The sequence below is a fragment of the Montipora capricornis genome, chromosome 4 (assembly GCF_036669925.1).
Source record: "Montipora capricornis isolate CH-2021 chromosome 4, ASM3666992v2, whole genome shotgun sequence".
NCBI classification, from domain to species: Eukaryota; Metazoa; Cnidaria; class Anthozoa; order Scleractinia; family Acroporidae; genus Montipora; species Montipora capricornis.
Window position 1 is genome coordinate 39,614,796 of NC_090886.1, and position 15,000 is coordinate 39,629,795.

Below are 15,000 nucleotides of genomic sequence, written 5' to 3' on the forward strand. Positions count from 1 at the left end.
TTTCTGACGTTCAACTGTAAGAACAACAGTTAACCAAAAGGCTGCCAACTCTTAGTCAAGTGACAGTCAGTTGTTGGCAGATGTGTTGGCCTAAACAATAGCAAACTAGTCTGTGGGATCGTATAGGTTTCATGCACATGTTGTCATTACTTTTTCTGTTGCCTGTTGGCTGTAATTTTACTTTGTGGTTTTTATTCGAGTATTTCCAAATTCATAAATTCTGGACACATATGGGTAACTTAATGAATGTTATGTCAGACCTGAAGTGTCCCATCTCTGTTCCTAATATGCTACAATGTACGTGTGTATGCTGCATGAAGTTTTAAGTAATGGAATTGCCAAAAATTAATGTCTCTGACAAATATCAAGTACTTGTTGTGTACTAGCTGAAGTCAGTTTGGCACAAAAGTACAACAACTTGCTTAAATTTTAAACCATTTTTTTAGGAACACGAGAGAGAGAAGTTTGCTGCTAAGTGTACAATGTTACAAAAGAGGAATGCTGAAATGGGCAAAAGAATAGAAGAATTGATGGAGGTAATGTGTAACAAAAAATTATCCATATTATCTTTATCACTGATCTAACTTTGTTTTCAGAGGATACGGTAATACTAAGAATGCCATAGATCTCAGATAACTACAGTACATGTACATCTGTTATTGAAACTGCTTTAGGTGGAAGATCAAGTTTCTGATCTGAAGGAGAAGCTAGAGGTTTCTGACATGAAGTGCAGCCTTTTGACGGAGGAAGGCAACAAAATGAAAACCCAGTTGGAAGAACTTCTTAAGGTCAAAGAGGTAAGCTTGTTAGTTTCCTGGAAAAAGCAGTTTTAGAGGATCAGAGATTGAGAATAGGGATCAATGTTATTATTGTGAAAGGCTTTTTTTTATTTTGTAGGGTGTGAAGTTGATTAATAATGCTTTCTCTTACTGTACATTGTTGCTTTTGTCAAAAAAGCATTTGTCAGAAGCCCTTGATTGCTTTGTTTTGTTTTGTTTTGTTTTTTTTTTTGACCCCTTTTACGTTAACTTGCCAGGATCTTAAAAAGATGGAAGAGCAGAAGAAGATCATAGAAAAAGAGCATTTATCTAGTCTGGAGAAACTTAAGGAGAGAGAAGAGGAGATCAGACAACTGCACAAGGTATCATGCATTTAAATAGAGGATATTACATGGCTGCACAGGGATACGAGTTTTGTCTTCGAGTAAGAGATAAAATTCGTATCCCCAAGCGGCCATGTACATGTAATGTTCTGTTTATGAAATGATGAAAAAGTGGTCACCAACCACTAAAACATGCATGTTGTGTAACATGAAACAAGATATGAAAGTTATGAAAAACAAATCATGATAATTTAAAATTTAACAATAAAAATGTTAATGTAGTAGAGAAGAATTATATTAATGAAGAGGAAGCTCGCGTTTTATTGGCTAATCGTGTTCGTGACCATGACCACTCCTATATTCTCACTTGTGAAAGATAAAAATGATATGTTCACTGTGTGCGGTGATGATATGACTTTTTTAGTAAACGGAGAAATCCTGGTATTTCATCAGTATCTATGTAATATAAGATAATTATGACTTTGATGAATGCTGTTACTTGTGATTATAAGAGGTGTTAGTTGTCAGATGTTGTGTTCCATTGGGTCATGTGCTGTAACAGGATTATAACCTTGTTATATTGTTTGTTTGTGGAACATTTGTTGGAACATCAATGGACATGCCACTCAACATGGTGTTAGCAATACTACCAATGATTCTTCTCCCTCATGTCAAACTTTTGCATGCAGTACTGTATCTCAATCTCGCTGTTAGAAAATGTGGCACGCAGTATGACCAATTCTCAAGTTTTATGGAATTTAACCCTGACACACTTGCAACTTTGTTTTTGTTCTTTAACTTCACACAGCATTCCGTCCAGTTTATTTTTGTAGTGGTTTTGTAGGCATTGAATGTACTGAAACCACCATGAAAACTTGGAAAACATAAACTATAAAGCATGTTTTTGTTCATGTTGACATTGTACATGTAGATCTTGATGGACCCATGACAGGTTTTTGTTTTTGTGCTTTTTCTGGTTTTATGATGGGTTGCCCCAATTTGCTATCCACCGTGTCCAATTTGTCATGGTGCGCATGTGTCTTAATGTTTTTATTCAGATCCAAGAAGAAGCCAACAAAGCACATGAGATGGCAGTGACATCCCTGGAGGATACTGTTCGCAGTTTAGAGCAGAAATGCACCGACTCTGAGGAAAACAATGTCAACCTTAAGAAACAAGTGGAAGAACTGAGGCAGTTGGAAAAGGAATATGTTAAGAATCTAAATAAAGAAGGCTATCATAAATCTACGCAAACGACATACGATTCATCTCTGAAGGGAAATGATGGTAGGAGTCTACCTTCATTTCTTCATGAATTAATTTTCTGTAGATGTTTGTCAGTCATTTGTGAATAATTATTATGCCTTGCATTCAATTTGCTAATTGTGTCAAAAGATGTTAATGGCAATCTATCTGTCAGGTAGACTGTTAAAAAGGAAATAATTCTTGGTAATCCAATTTTCACTGCACTCAATCCTGGTCTCTCGGCTACTCAGTTGGTCTAGTCATGAGTCAAGAACTACAAGTATAGGGCAAACCTTCAACTTTGGGTTTTGTTTGGTTAAGGAGACCGAAAAATTGAAGCTTAAGTATGACTCAAGCTTGTATCTTAGTGACTTGGTTGTTTTGTTAGTCGTTGAAAGCTATTTCAAACTGTCCTATTTTCTCTGATCCACAGGTAGAGCAATTGATGATCATCCTCGAGTTGAAGATTTTAATTCTCAATCATCCAAAGTCTCACCTAGTCGAACTCCTAATGAAACACCAGCTAGACCATCAGCTCATGTTATCCCAAGGAAATCATCTCTTGAAGAATCCAAGAGTGATTCCCCACATGCCACTCCCACTAAGCAATCTGCAGCTGTAGCAGGTATTAAGAGGTCAGAGGACAAACCCTCTGGGTCAGATGATATTCTTGATGTGCTACATACAAGGATTGATGAACTTGCAGCATCAGATAGTGAGGATGACATCTTTGGAGGTGTGTTTTGTCAGCATAATGCGACTTAAATGATCCTTTTTATGCAGTTATAGTATGACTAAAAATACTCATTGGTGCCAGTACTAGCTTATCGTCGGAAAAACTACTAACTAAAACAGTTTGGTTGTGTTGACCCATTGATATTACGTTATGATGGAGAGACAAATTTTCATTTTAAAATAATGTCACTTCACCCAGTGACCATACGCTTAATGTTACTGCCCAACAACAATGATATTTCTTCCTGTATTCAGTATGTTATTTTACATGTACCAAGCATTGTGCAGGAAAGCATTTCTGTGGAATTGGTGTCTCATTATGTACAAAGTATTCTCGGTTTTCACATGACGTCATGGTCGCCATGTTGGAGCCCCTAAACAAAGAAACGGCAGCCATGTTGGACCCCCCGACCAAATCCTCCGGGAATTCAACTCTATTATTATGCAAACGTTTTCTTTTGTTTTCGTTGAAAAACATGGCTGTTGATCACGTGAGTGGCAGGCTAGGCTTGGAATGGGACTTTGCCGAATGCTGGAACATGAAGACGTTGATGTATTTTTTGACGCGTTGTTAAATCAGATTTTGCTTTCACGAGAGACCATTCTCAATCACATGGGTAACAATTTCTCACGTAAGACTTGTGATTAGCTGGAATGGCCGGGTTTCGTGGGGTGATTCCCCCCCCCCCCCCCCCCACCTCCCTGAGATAACCTGCAGCTTTCTAATACAACTGGTATTCTGCAAAAAAAAGTCAACAGTCAGCTACGCCATTCCTTAGTGGTGTACCCCCTACTAAGAAAAATCCTGGATCCTCCTCTGCCTAATCAATCTTTAGGAGTGGCAATAATGCTTTGGAAATTCTAGATTGACTGTGTATATAAGAATAATCTTATTAATGGGTGTTGTGAGGTGGCTTAGTCACGTATAGGTTGAGCGGCTCTTTTAAACTTCAGCCGTTGTCTTTTTCAAATTTATTCATGTATTTTATCTGTAGAGAAGGAATACAGTGAAGAAAAGGATGATGCTGAAGAATCCGAAAGGGAAAAACCTCAAAGGCCTGATCTTGACCTTGATGACTTATCAAAGCGAATAAATCAAGCAGCTATTAGCGATGACTCGAGCTCATTAAGCACTAGAGAGAGAGAGAATAGTGATGCAAGTCTGGAACTTTTAAGTATGGCCGAGGGAGATTTGGGTGACATGGAAGATAATCAGCCTGATAGCTCAGCTCCTGAAGATGAACAAATGGAGAACTCTCCACAGACTCCAATTGGTAAGACATATTCAATTTTGAGATGGCGTGTTCCTTGAGAGTACGTATCTTCCAGCACCATACCATGTACTTGTACATGATAATTGCCGTGACTTTAATATCTTCAGTTCCCATGCACACGGCCTGCTCTCGTCTGACCTTGTAGCTCAGTCGGTAGAGCAGCGGTGATCTAACCCGAAGGTCGTGGGTTCAATTCCCACCCTGGTCAGAGTTATTCTCTGTCCTTGTGTGGGTTCATTTCCATTAGTAGGGCTAACGCTCACATGGTTCATATGACGTAGAAAACTAGCACTTTACATTACACTCTAATCAGTTAAACTTATAGACTTAACTTTGTCAAATTTCGGGTGATTTTAATGGTTTATGTATAGTCCGTCAAGGGTAAAAGGGTTTAAGGGCGGTGCCTACTATTGTTATTACGCATTCGTTCTGCCCATCTCCAGACACTCGGGTTTCCTATGGGTGATGCTTTCTAATACCGGGATATTTTTGTGCGGTTTAAAACTGCGCAGAGAAAGCAGAACTTAGGAAGTGGTCTTGGTATCAAAAAGGAAAATTGGGTGTAGGTCACCGTAACCATGCATTTTTCAGAGGTAATTACGCTTCAATTTGGAATATTGTTGATTTAATGATCTTTAAGATATCAATTTCCCGCATGTTCATGAGTTGTGCAAAAATACCTTTGAATTAGTAGGCACCGTCCTTAAGTGAATAAAAACAAAGGAATGGGGCAAAACCAGAAATGCTTCCAAGTTGGTCTTTCCCTTGTTGTTTGGTAAATGTTTTGCTTGATAAGTGTGCGTTCTCCTTCATCAGCATCGTTTAAACAGTAGTTTTAATAAGCACCGACAATCAACAAAAAGCGTTGTTTACTTTTTCCCCAAATTGAAGTAATCGATTCTTTCAAATGAGAAGCACGTGACGTTAAAACTTGTAATTTGCAACTCTTTTCCTTGGAACAAAGATGGGGATTTTAGAACACCAATTTCATGCCCAAATATGGACAGAAATAACATCGAAGCTGCACGCGCGAGAAAATGCACGAACTACGTTGGATCCAAATAAGGAACTCAAAAAAAAAACCCCAGCTCTGAACCGGAGTTAAACTCTTCAAGGTCATGAGCCTCTGTTCAAACCTAAGATAAAAATTCATTTTGACGATGACAACAGTCAGGTTATTCTACTCCAAACAACCGGCAACTTCAAATTTTACTGAAACCGATTTGATAAAAGAAAAACTAGACAAAGTTCCAAAGAAGACTCCGTACGGCATAAATCCTTTTTTTTTTACTGTTGTTAAATTTATAATTTTAATCCATTGACTCTTAGCAGTGATCGAGACGTAAATTCTCCCCACAATTTCAATGAAATGTCAATCAAACAGGTATTGAGAATTAAGAGATATTATCAGCTTAAAGGGGCAGTGTCATGGATTTTTGGTAAAATCTGGAAAGCAAAGGAGACCTTTTTACCGATGGCAAACGAAAATTAACACAGTGTGTTTTCGGTTACGCGTAGCCAAGATTAAAAGAAATGCTAACTTGAAAACGTCGGGCCGACGTTTTGAAGTTCGCCCCTTGCATCTTAGATGAACTTGGCCCAGAAGTAATTTAAGAATGAAAAAGTCTCTAAAAATTGATTTATAGTAAATTTATGGTCAAAATAAAGGAATAATTTCCATCATACTACCCCTTTAAGAGGTGTGATCGTGATAACGCCAAATTCGCATGACCACCCAACAAAAGAAATCAGTGGTAGTGTACTCGTTAGGAGAATGAACATTTCGACCGTGGAAATGATAGGTTTAAAGTAATATTTCACAGCCGACCCTCAACTTAGTTTCGGTGCTGTTGTATCCAGGTATACTGAATGTTCATAAAAATCAACCAGCCATCAACGAACAGCAAACTTCAGGTGTAACCAATCATGAACCCAGAGAAAAGGACGAGACCCAGGACAGTAGATATATCGATGCAGATGTCAACGATGTTGATCCAGCCATAATGGAGAAACTAGCTGTGTACATTGCACGATATAGCTATGACCCGGTTCAGCACTCTCCCAATGAGAATCCCGAGATGGAGTTGGCTTTCCAAGCTGGGGATTATTTGTATGTGTTTGGTGAGATGGACGAGGTAAGTGCTACCACTCAAGGTAGTAGTTGTGGTCAAATTTCACAGATTTCAAGGCTGGCGGTTTTTTCTCACGTGTTGGCCATTCTGTATATTAAATTGTACTCTGATAAGTGAGGCTGGCTTTGAAGTGATATTAATTTTTCTTAACAGTACCCAGCTGGTCCCAGATATTTCTATTACTTCATCTCAACTAGACTGAAGTGCATATCGTATAAAACTTCTTTACCCTGCTCTCCTCCTGCATAGCCCTAAAGTCTCCCAATAAAGTTCTTTTTAGTATTTCGGTGACACTAGCTGCCCTATTCGAAATGGGTTATAGGACATAAGATGCTGCTCTACGTTGAATCATCTGCGTTGATTGTTGTCTTACGATGATTTTTTTTTCTAGGATGGTTATTTTTTGGGTGAACTCATGAATGGTCAGAGAGGTCTTGTGCCATCTAACTTTGTGGAAAAAGTTGCTGATGAGAGTGAAATGAGCACGATGATGAATGGAACAGGAGACCTCATTGGTAAGACCACGATTGGCTTCATTTCAACTGGTGCATCCGTCATAGTTTTCCTGTTCCCTAATCTCTTTGAATGTCTGCAGCGCGTGACCCAACGACGATGAAATAGCGGTCATGAGTGTATCTGAGCAGTAATCCTTCTCATTTATGAACTTGTTCTCTTGTTTCGGCTTAAGAGCAAACTGAAATGTCATCGATGATTTTCCTTGACCATTCTGACAATAGTTTGCCTTGCATTGTCTGTGGAATTTGTAATTTTTTTCCTACGACGCTGCCCATGATTTAAAATATGTGTGAGTGTTTTTGCGTCCATGTCTGTATGTGAAACTATAATTTGCTGTGATGTTGCTTTCAAATTATTTTATTTAATCTTGCTTCCTGGCATTTTTAGCTTCTTATTTCACGGAGTCATGATAACAATAAACTTTATTAAAGTCTTGAGTTTATTTAGCGCTGAGGCACCAATAAACCTTTTCACGGTTTCTGACGCCATATTGGTTGGGGGGCAAACACGGCTGAAATTACAGTGAATGTATGGGAATTTTGCCGACTTTGAATTATTATAAATCCTTTAAGGTCTGACGATTGTGGAAAGCGAAAACACCTCTAAAAATGCACTTCGATTGACATTATTTTCGTGAAGTATGACGCTCGAAATCAAGCTGTAACGACCGTAAATGAAATATGCAAATATATAATGCTATTTCTGACAGTTGTAGCCTGCGAAATTGGCAGAAATGGATATTTTGCCGGCACGGACCAGAGGACTGGGTCCGGTGTCTGGTGTGGATTATGGGTAATTTGTCGTGCAAATAGTGAGCCGTTAGGGATTTGAATTAGTCTAGGTTCAGCTTTCTTCGCCTACATTTTTTTTGGTTAACTTTTCCCCTTAGCCTCCAAGGGGTAGTGGCACTTGCATAGGGTTTGGAGAATAAGTTCCCTCATTCCCGAAGGGTTTTGGGTTTTCGTATCTGGCAGGTGCCCAGTGTATTTTTTCTTTGACAAGTTTTTAGGAGGTCAGTACCGTCAAGTATGCTAACGTATTGTTATACTGTAGCGGGGTTTGTATGCATATCGTAAGCAAAATAAACCGGCTTGTGGCGCTTGCTGTCCTACATGCCCAAGTATCTACGCAGTTGTGATGTGATTGAGTTAGTTATGTTGTGTCTGATTGAGTAGTGAAGTCATATGAACAAAATTATGCTAATTCCCGCGAAATTTCAAGCAACATGAGGAGGTTTCTAATATTGCCTTGGGCAATCATCTGATTGTCCTTTGAGTGAATGATATTAATAAAATGACTAAGACTATTTAAAAATGTTTGAATCTGCCTTCTTGCAGTGGAGTTACAGAGGTTTGAATTCGGCCAAAGTCCCATACGTTCACTGTAATTTAAGCTGCGTTTGCCCGCCAACCAAGATGGCGTTAGAAACCGTGAAAAGGTCTATTGGAGACACGGTAAAGAAATCAAATCATTGGTTGGTTTTTGAGGAGAGGGGAAAACCGGAGTACCTGGAGAAAAACATCTCAGAACAGAGTAGAGAACCAACAAACTTAACCCACGCATGACTCGAACCCAGGCCACATTGGTGGGAGGCGAGCGCTCTCTCTTCTGCGCCATTCCTGTCGGTACTATTTAATGAAATAATTAGCTAGATTGATTTCTTTGTAAATTAGCCTTAAACTGTTTACTGTGGATACAGGTTAGAAAAAAGTGTTGTTGTTTTTGTTGTTGCAACTGAAACCGACATTTTTTTTTTTGGCAGATGACTTAGTGGACAGCAGCGATGAGGAAGATGCAGAGGGTATACATATATCTTGTTAATCAGTCAAATAGTGTGCAGTTTTGTCTAACGACTTGTTAGAGGATGCAATTCTTAAATTAAATAACAAATAACCCTGCAAATGTTTCATAAATTATTAAATGAGATAAAAATTAACATTAAATGGCCTTTAACGCTTTTATTGCTGCAGTGGCTCATTAACTGGAAACTAACGCAAGGGCTTCAGTGTTGTAAAACTGAACAACGATAAAAAATTAACAAAACTGAAATCTTGCGGGTAAACTATTGTTTAATGTGGTAAAGCGTCTTAAGATAACCTAATACCCTAATGTCGTTTTGGCAATTACGATTTTATATAATAACTTTCATCAATTAATGCGTTTTTGTCTTGTTGTCACCCGTGATATGCCACCAATCAGATGATGACAGTGTATCTGAAGATGGAGAAACAAGTGCCGAGCTCGTTCTTCCCGAGGAAAATGGCGAACGTCAATTGAAGCCTGTCCGAATGCTTAGATTTTCCGGTATTGAAACTTTAACCTTATCCACACTTAACTAAATTAAACCGAAGCATGATCATAAGTCCTCTGACATAATTTGAACGATTATTTTGTGCAATATTTTACCTAAATTAAACAAATATCAATCAAAATGTGTTGAATACCTTAAACACACAGCTGTAAATTAAAAAGTGAGATAACGAAAGTCCTTGTTTCTTTTAAGTTATTTCGTGTTACTTAACAAAAAAGTTAAAAAAGGGGAAACTTGTAGGTATTTTGTTCCATCCCTCGATAGAAGCTTTCATAAGTTTTCCATGCACTGCCACAATTAACAATTTTTCGTCTCTGTGTTATATCTTATTTAAGTTTAGTAGTTAATGCCAGGGTCTTTAAAGGGAGATAAGTTGACCCTTCTGAAAGGGTCATTACTGTAGAAGGGTGCTTAAGTAAGATAGTAGTAAGATCCCTCAAAACTTAACCAGTGTCGCCGTTGAGTTGTAGAGGCAGGGTACCCACAGGGAATGTGGAGAGGTCAAACTGTGATCAGTACTACTGGGTCTCTATGCATCTTAAAAAGTCGGGTTTTTGATGCTAGAACGGCCTCTCAACTGGAGTACAGATTTAACCGTTCAAGAGTCACCCCCGCCACTTCGAACGTTTACATAAACAAAAAAACCTGAATCCCTACTCAGGAAAGTTGGGAAGGCAGAGATTCGGTGGCATACGCTCAGCAAAAGGAAGCGAATTGCCAAAAAGAGTACGGAACCATCAGGAAAAGTCATTCCTTCTACATTTACAGTGTAGGCAGACAGCTCCGTTTGTAATTTGTCTGGGATAACCACTCGTGTTCTCATCACTACAGGCAAACTACACCGTGCATTGCGCTTATCAGTGGAGCACATACCCGATGTTGGACTGGGGGACATTAAAGAAGAAGACGAAAATGAAATACATAATGAATCGGAACATGTCTTGGATAAGGAAGATGGACCTAAAGGTTTGACGGTGAACCAAGATGGCGCTATCAGTGATGAAACAGACTCGGAATTCCCCCGTAAGTCACTGAATTGTACATTTCATTGCGTCGCAAACTTTTCAAAGCGTTTCAAAATCTTACTGATCACAGTTTATTCTGAGCACTGATGAGGATTAGGGATCGATTTTATCACTTTTTATCAAGATTTTTTCCTCTGCCTGACGCAAAATGGACTTACATTGTTGAAATGTTGAAGTTGTGTGTTTTGCATATATCTAGTTTTATTGTTTTCCTCTCTGCTGCGTTTCGACACCCTTTTTTTTCTTCGGTGCGCCGATTCGCACCTTTCTAAAGGATACACAGATTATTCATGACCTTGGAATAGCAAAGATATGGCTGAGGTCAGCTTTTGATTTCAACGTGCCACCACGGCCTTAGTTGTTCAAAAGTCGTTGAACGCTAATCCTAGGGAAAAAAAATTGACCAAGGAGTTTTTTTTCTCTTCTCCCAAATGTTGTTCAACGCTGGTATTCGGTAAATTTTTATATTTGAGGGATTCGATCTTGAAAAGCAAAAATAAGGAAATGAAAGTTTTACCCAAAAGTTGAAAAAATGAAACCAAAGTCTACGCTATTCCTTGAGTAAGTTAATCGGGAGAATGCCCGATTTGTAAAAGGATGTCATTCCAGTTTTTTGGAGCTCCTTGCATTGTTAGCCTTACAGTTTTGCAGGCCATTGAAAAATCTCTCCATAATTAATTATAATCTATCGCCTCTTTGATTGTTGGGTGGACTCTTCTTTGTTCTAGGAGTTCCATCACCCAGACGGCTATTCCTTGAGCGTCAGTTTACTCGGAGCGTGCTGCTAAGTTGGAAGCCCGCTGACTTTCCTCCCGAAGAAGTCAAAGGTTATGGTGTTTATGTCAATGGAGACCTGCGGTTGATGATCAAAGGAGGAGATAAAACAAAAGCTTTGCTGGAAGATATTGACCCTGAAGAGGTAAAGTGCGTATACTGAAGTACTTGTAATGAACTCGGGAATTTTGGAGAACACATTCTGCCTATCGTGCGGCAAGATAAGCATATATGTTGTGAGGCAATAGTAAAGCACAGCTCGTGCTGTTTGGGTGTTGTCTGTCTTTTTAGCGGCGGCCTGCAACATATTTTTCAATCTGTCGCCAATCTTTACTTTTCCCTCTGTAACTGGAACCAAATAGTCGTTGATACTCAAATGCCAGTTTAAAGAATGGCCTTGGAAAGTCCATAGAATTAAGTGTGTTGCAACTATAAAGCGGGGGATATTGCTGCTTTGACATACCAGTTGGAATAACTTCTGCATTGTAAATTGTGTTTCAGACTCATCGAATTTCTGTGAGAACGGTAACAACGAATGGGGAAGAGTCGTCGGACCGCTCAGCTGTGGTGACAATCGGAAAAGGTAAGATAGATGACCGTGGAAGTCGTAACAATTGGAGCGGATGTCTATAGAATCCAACTTCCAGCATCAAACTCAAAACAACAAAACAACGACGCCCGAGCCCGCTTAAATTGTCTCCTTGTCAACAGAGAGAAAGACAATCGTCCAACCAAGGTTATCTTGACGGTCTAAGAGCAGTGGGCTTGAACCAAAACCAGTGTAATTCCCTTTTTGTGAATAACGTTACAGGTAGATGATCAATTGAACGAACTAAATTAGGTTACATACTCACAAGTAAGAAATGATTAGCTGTATCTTTTACTTTCAAAACTAGATATACGATTTTGTTCCAGGACAACGTCTGTCTCATTTGCATTAGTAAGAAGCAACGGAAATGAGGCTATTCTTCACCCCAGCTGATACCCTCGTGGTGACAGCCTTTCCTCACATTAATTTTTATTCCCCAGATGCCAACCTTGCGCCTAGTCACGTGCATGTCACATGCGTATCTCCAACGTCAGCCAAGATCGAGTGGTCTCCAGGAAACAGCTCGTTTAGTCACGAGATCCTGGTCAATGGGACACTACACAGGACGATACGTGCAGGAATCTTCCAGCATACAATCACTAACCTCGAGCCAGACCATATGTATAAAGTACATGTGCGTGCAAAAAGCGGAAAGAAAGTTGTTGACGAGGGGAATGAGCTGGACATTGTGGTGGACTTTTTAACAGCGGAAACAGAGTTTAGAACCGAACCAGGAGGTAAGAAAGAAAGTAAGTTCTCTTGCCAGTCAAAAAAGACAAAAATTTAAATGGACCAATCAGATCACGCATCAGGTACGTGGAGGCTGCACTGAAAAAGCGCGAGAAAATGCAAGCTTATAAATCACCATTGTTCTTGTCCTCCTTGCCTTTGATTTGTTAAGAAACTGGCGCGAGATGCTACAGCTAGTGGTCTTTTCGGCCTGGTTTTCTCTAGCGACGCAAGCAAACGCACAAGTAGCTTGTTGTTCATTAGAGCCTTTTGTTAGAACAATAGACAAGCGTATGTTGCTCGTGCTTATGCTTGCGTTTCTAGTGAAAACAAGGCCTTACTCGCTGTATGAATGTTACTGCGGCGTAGTAATGCGAAAGCATTTGAAGTGCTTTCGTCACTTGACGGAAAAGTTCCGTGGAGTCTACGGTCTACTTTCTCAGTCTCTCTTTGGATCGATCAGACCATGCAGAAAAAAATCAAGGTGTCATATGGGATACACCATGTAAAGAAACCTACATTGGGTTATATATATATTTAGTATAAATACACAGGTGATTATACAAAATCGCGCGCTCTCATTGGCTCGTTTTCTCGGATTATCAGCCGATAATCACCTCGACGGACAAAATGGCTGCCAGTAGTCGTTTTGCCACTGTAAGTGAAGATGATTTCGCGTTGAAATGTTTTTTTTTTCTCTTTTTTGAAATAACCACCTGTGTATTTATACTAAAACAATTATTCGCCTCAGGCTCAGTGATTATCGGTGAATATTCACCTCGACTTCGTCTCGGTGAATATTCACCGATAATCACTTCGCCTTCGGCGAGTAATTGTTAAATATTCACTGACAGAGAAGTCTATACGGAAAAATTGCAAACAGAGGCGTTGCTGTATTGTCTGAACGATAGGGAGGACAGTACAGCAAGCACAGTCACCAAAAAACGTTCAGGCAAGAGGTCCTGTAAACTCATTTATGTGGAGTTCACATAAAACTGAACTCAAGTGGAGATATGTCTAGACATGCACTTAACTAGATGCACTCCGATTTTGACAGACAATTAAGGCTGTCAAGTGTTCCCCTTAAGTCTGCTTTTCGAGGAGAGACTACCAGGGGCCCGTTTCTCGAAAGTCCCGAAACTGTACGGGCCATTTTCGGGTGTCACAATTCCCTTTATATTTCAAGAACGGAGAGGATTTAAGTCGTCAAACTTCACAGACGTGTTTCTTTTAGTTAGCTTGAAAACATGTTAAAAGATCGGCTTTCCAAAACAAGCGGTTAGCAATTTCACAAATGGCTTTTCGTGCCCGAAATGTTTTCGGGACTTTCCAGAAACGGGCCCCTGCAGGTGCCTTTACCCCCAACGTAAATATAATGCCAACCCTAACATGTACCCTGGTTCCAAGAAATTGGGCGTGAATCTAATTTGCGTGCATTTCAGGACTTGCGTGGGTTCTTTTGTTCATTGTCATTCCACAGGTCTGCCAGACCCGCCATTAGACGTGAAAGCATCTCTTGGTCACGCCAACTCACTCGACGTTAACTGGATTCCCGTGACCATCACCGACAAAGGAACATCGAACGGTGCGCGCGTGACTGGATACAAAGTATACATCAATGGCTTCCCTTGCACCGAGATCACGTCACCAACTGCGGATGGTGTGACAGCTGTGTCATGGATGGTCGAACGCGCGATTAAGAGAAGTCATAGTGAGGTGTTGCATGTCATTGTAAGAACTCAGTCGTGCGAAGGGGAATCTGCGGATTCAAATGAAGTAGAGCTTCCCATTGAGATGTTTAATTTTAAAGTAAACCAGTTTGTAAAATCCAATGTTACTGAGCCTATCGCTAAAACAGCTAATTTGGTATCTCAAAACTCGGTTGAGGACAAAGATAGTGGACTACATAACGATGCTGCTGCTACTATTGAACAAAAGGAACGGTCTGACAGTGTAAAAAGGTACAGTCGAGATGAAAGCGGCAAACCGATATTAGCTTTGGTGAATGGCTCTCATGAGCAAGGGGATGGAGTTACAACTCCCGTAGCACAGCCGCGAACTATGGGTGAACCCATTGTGTGGAAAAATGAGGAGGTGGACGACTCCGAAATTGCCGATAGCATCTCGAACTACGACGAGAGAGAATCGGAAAACGAGGATGAGGAGCAAGTTGAGGTTTGGACTCCGGACTTTATGCATGATCGTGTGACCACAACAGGGAAGGAAACGGAAGAGAAAAAGCCGAAAGCAAACTCGGAAGAACACGTTGAAGATCTTGATAAGGCAAGTGAAGTGGACAACGAAGAGAAAGAGGTACTTTTTATAAAATAATTAGTATAGTACGCGCGCTCTCATTGGTCAATAGCTGTGTTTAGATGAGAGTATGTAAACACGGCTGTGACATCACACGAATTTTGATTGGTTATGTGTTGTCAGACCCGCGTTTTGATTACCTGGTAGGAAATATGAGCGTGTATCAAGAAAATTTGTTTCAATCAAGAAGTTAAAAAAGCAGCCTTTTCCTTCATGTGTCGAATTATTTTTGAGAAATATTTTTAAAAGCAATGG

At 39.9% G+C, this 15,000-nt stretch overlaps 1 protein-coding gene across 7 annotated transcripts in view; it reads left to right on the plus strand.

Moving 5' to 3' along the window:
• LOC138046911 (RIMS-binding protein 2-like) overlaps window positions 1-15,000 on the plus strand; it is a 52,055-nt gene that overhangs the window by 26,339 nt on the left and 10,716 nt on the right. For 4 of the 7 annotated variants that reach the window (XR_011131747.1, XM_068893527.1, XM_068893531.1 and 1 more), the window contains 15 exons: window positions 447-536; window positions 675-797; window positions 1,037-1,141; window positions 2,161-2,389; window positions 2,781-3,083; window positions 4,078-4,356; window positions 6,217-6,491; window positions 6,880-7,003; window positions 8,767-8,805; window positions 9,204-9,308; window positions 10,147-10,338; window positions 11,069-11,259; window positions 11,616-11,697; window positions 12,144-12,452; window positions 13,913-14,745. Coding sequence is in view for 6 of the 7 variants with exons in the window: in XM_068893527.1 (XP_068749628.1) it covers window positions 447-536; window positions 675-797; window positions 1,037-1,141; window positions 2,161-2,389; window positions 2,781-3,083; window positions 4,078-4,356; window positions 6,217-6,491; window positions 6,880-7,003; window positions 8,767-8,805; window positions 9,204-9,308; window positions 10,147-10,338; window positions 11,069-11,259; window positions 11,616-11,697; window positions 12,144-12,452; window positions 13,913-14,745 (3,279 nt within the window). In the remaining variant the exon portion in view is untranslated. The remainder of the gene's footprint in view (window positions 1-446; window positions 537-674; window positions 798-1,036; window positions 1,142-2,160; window positions 2,390-2,780; window positions 3,084-4,077; window positions 4,357-6,216; window positions 6,492-6,879; window positions 7,004-8,766; window positions 8,806-9,203; window positions 9,309-10,146; window positions 10,339-11,068; window positions 11,260-11,615; window positions 11,698-12,143; window positions 12,453-13,912; window positions 14,746-15,000) is intronic. The other 3 variants (XM_068893528.1, XM_068893529.1, XM_068893530.1) reach the window with 3 other exon arrangements.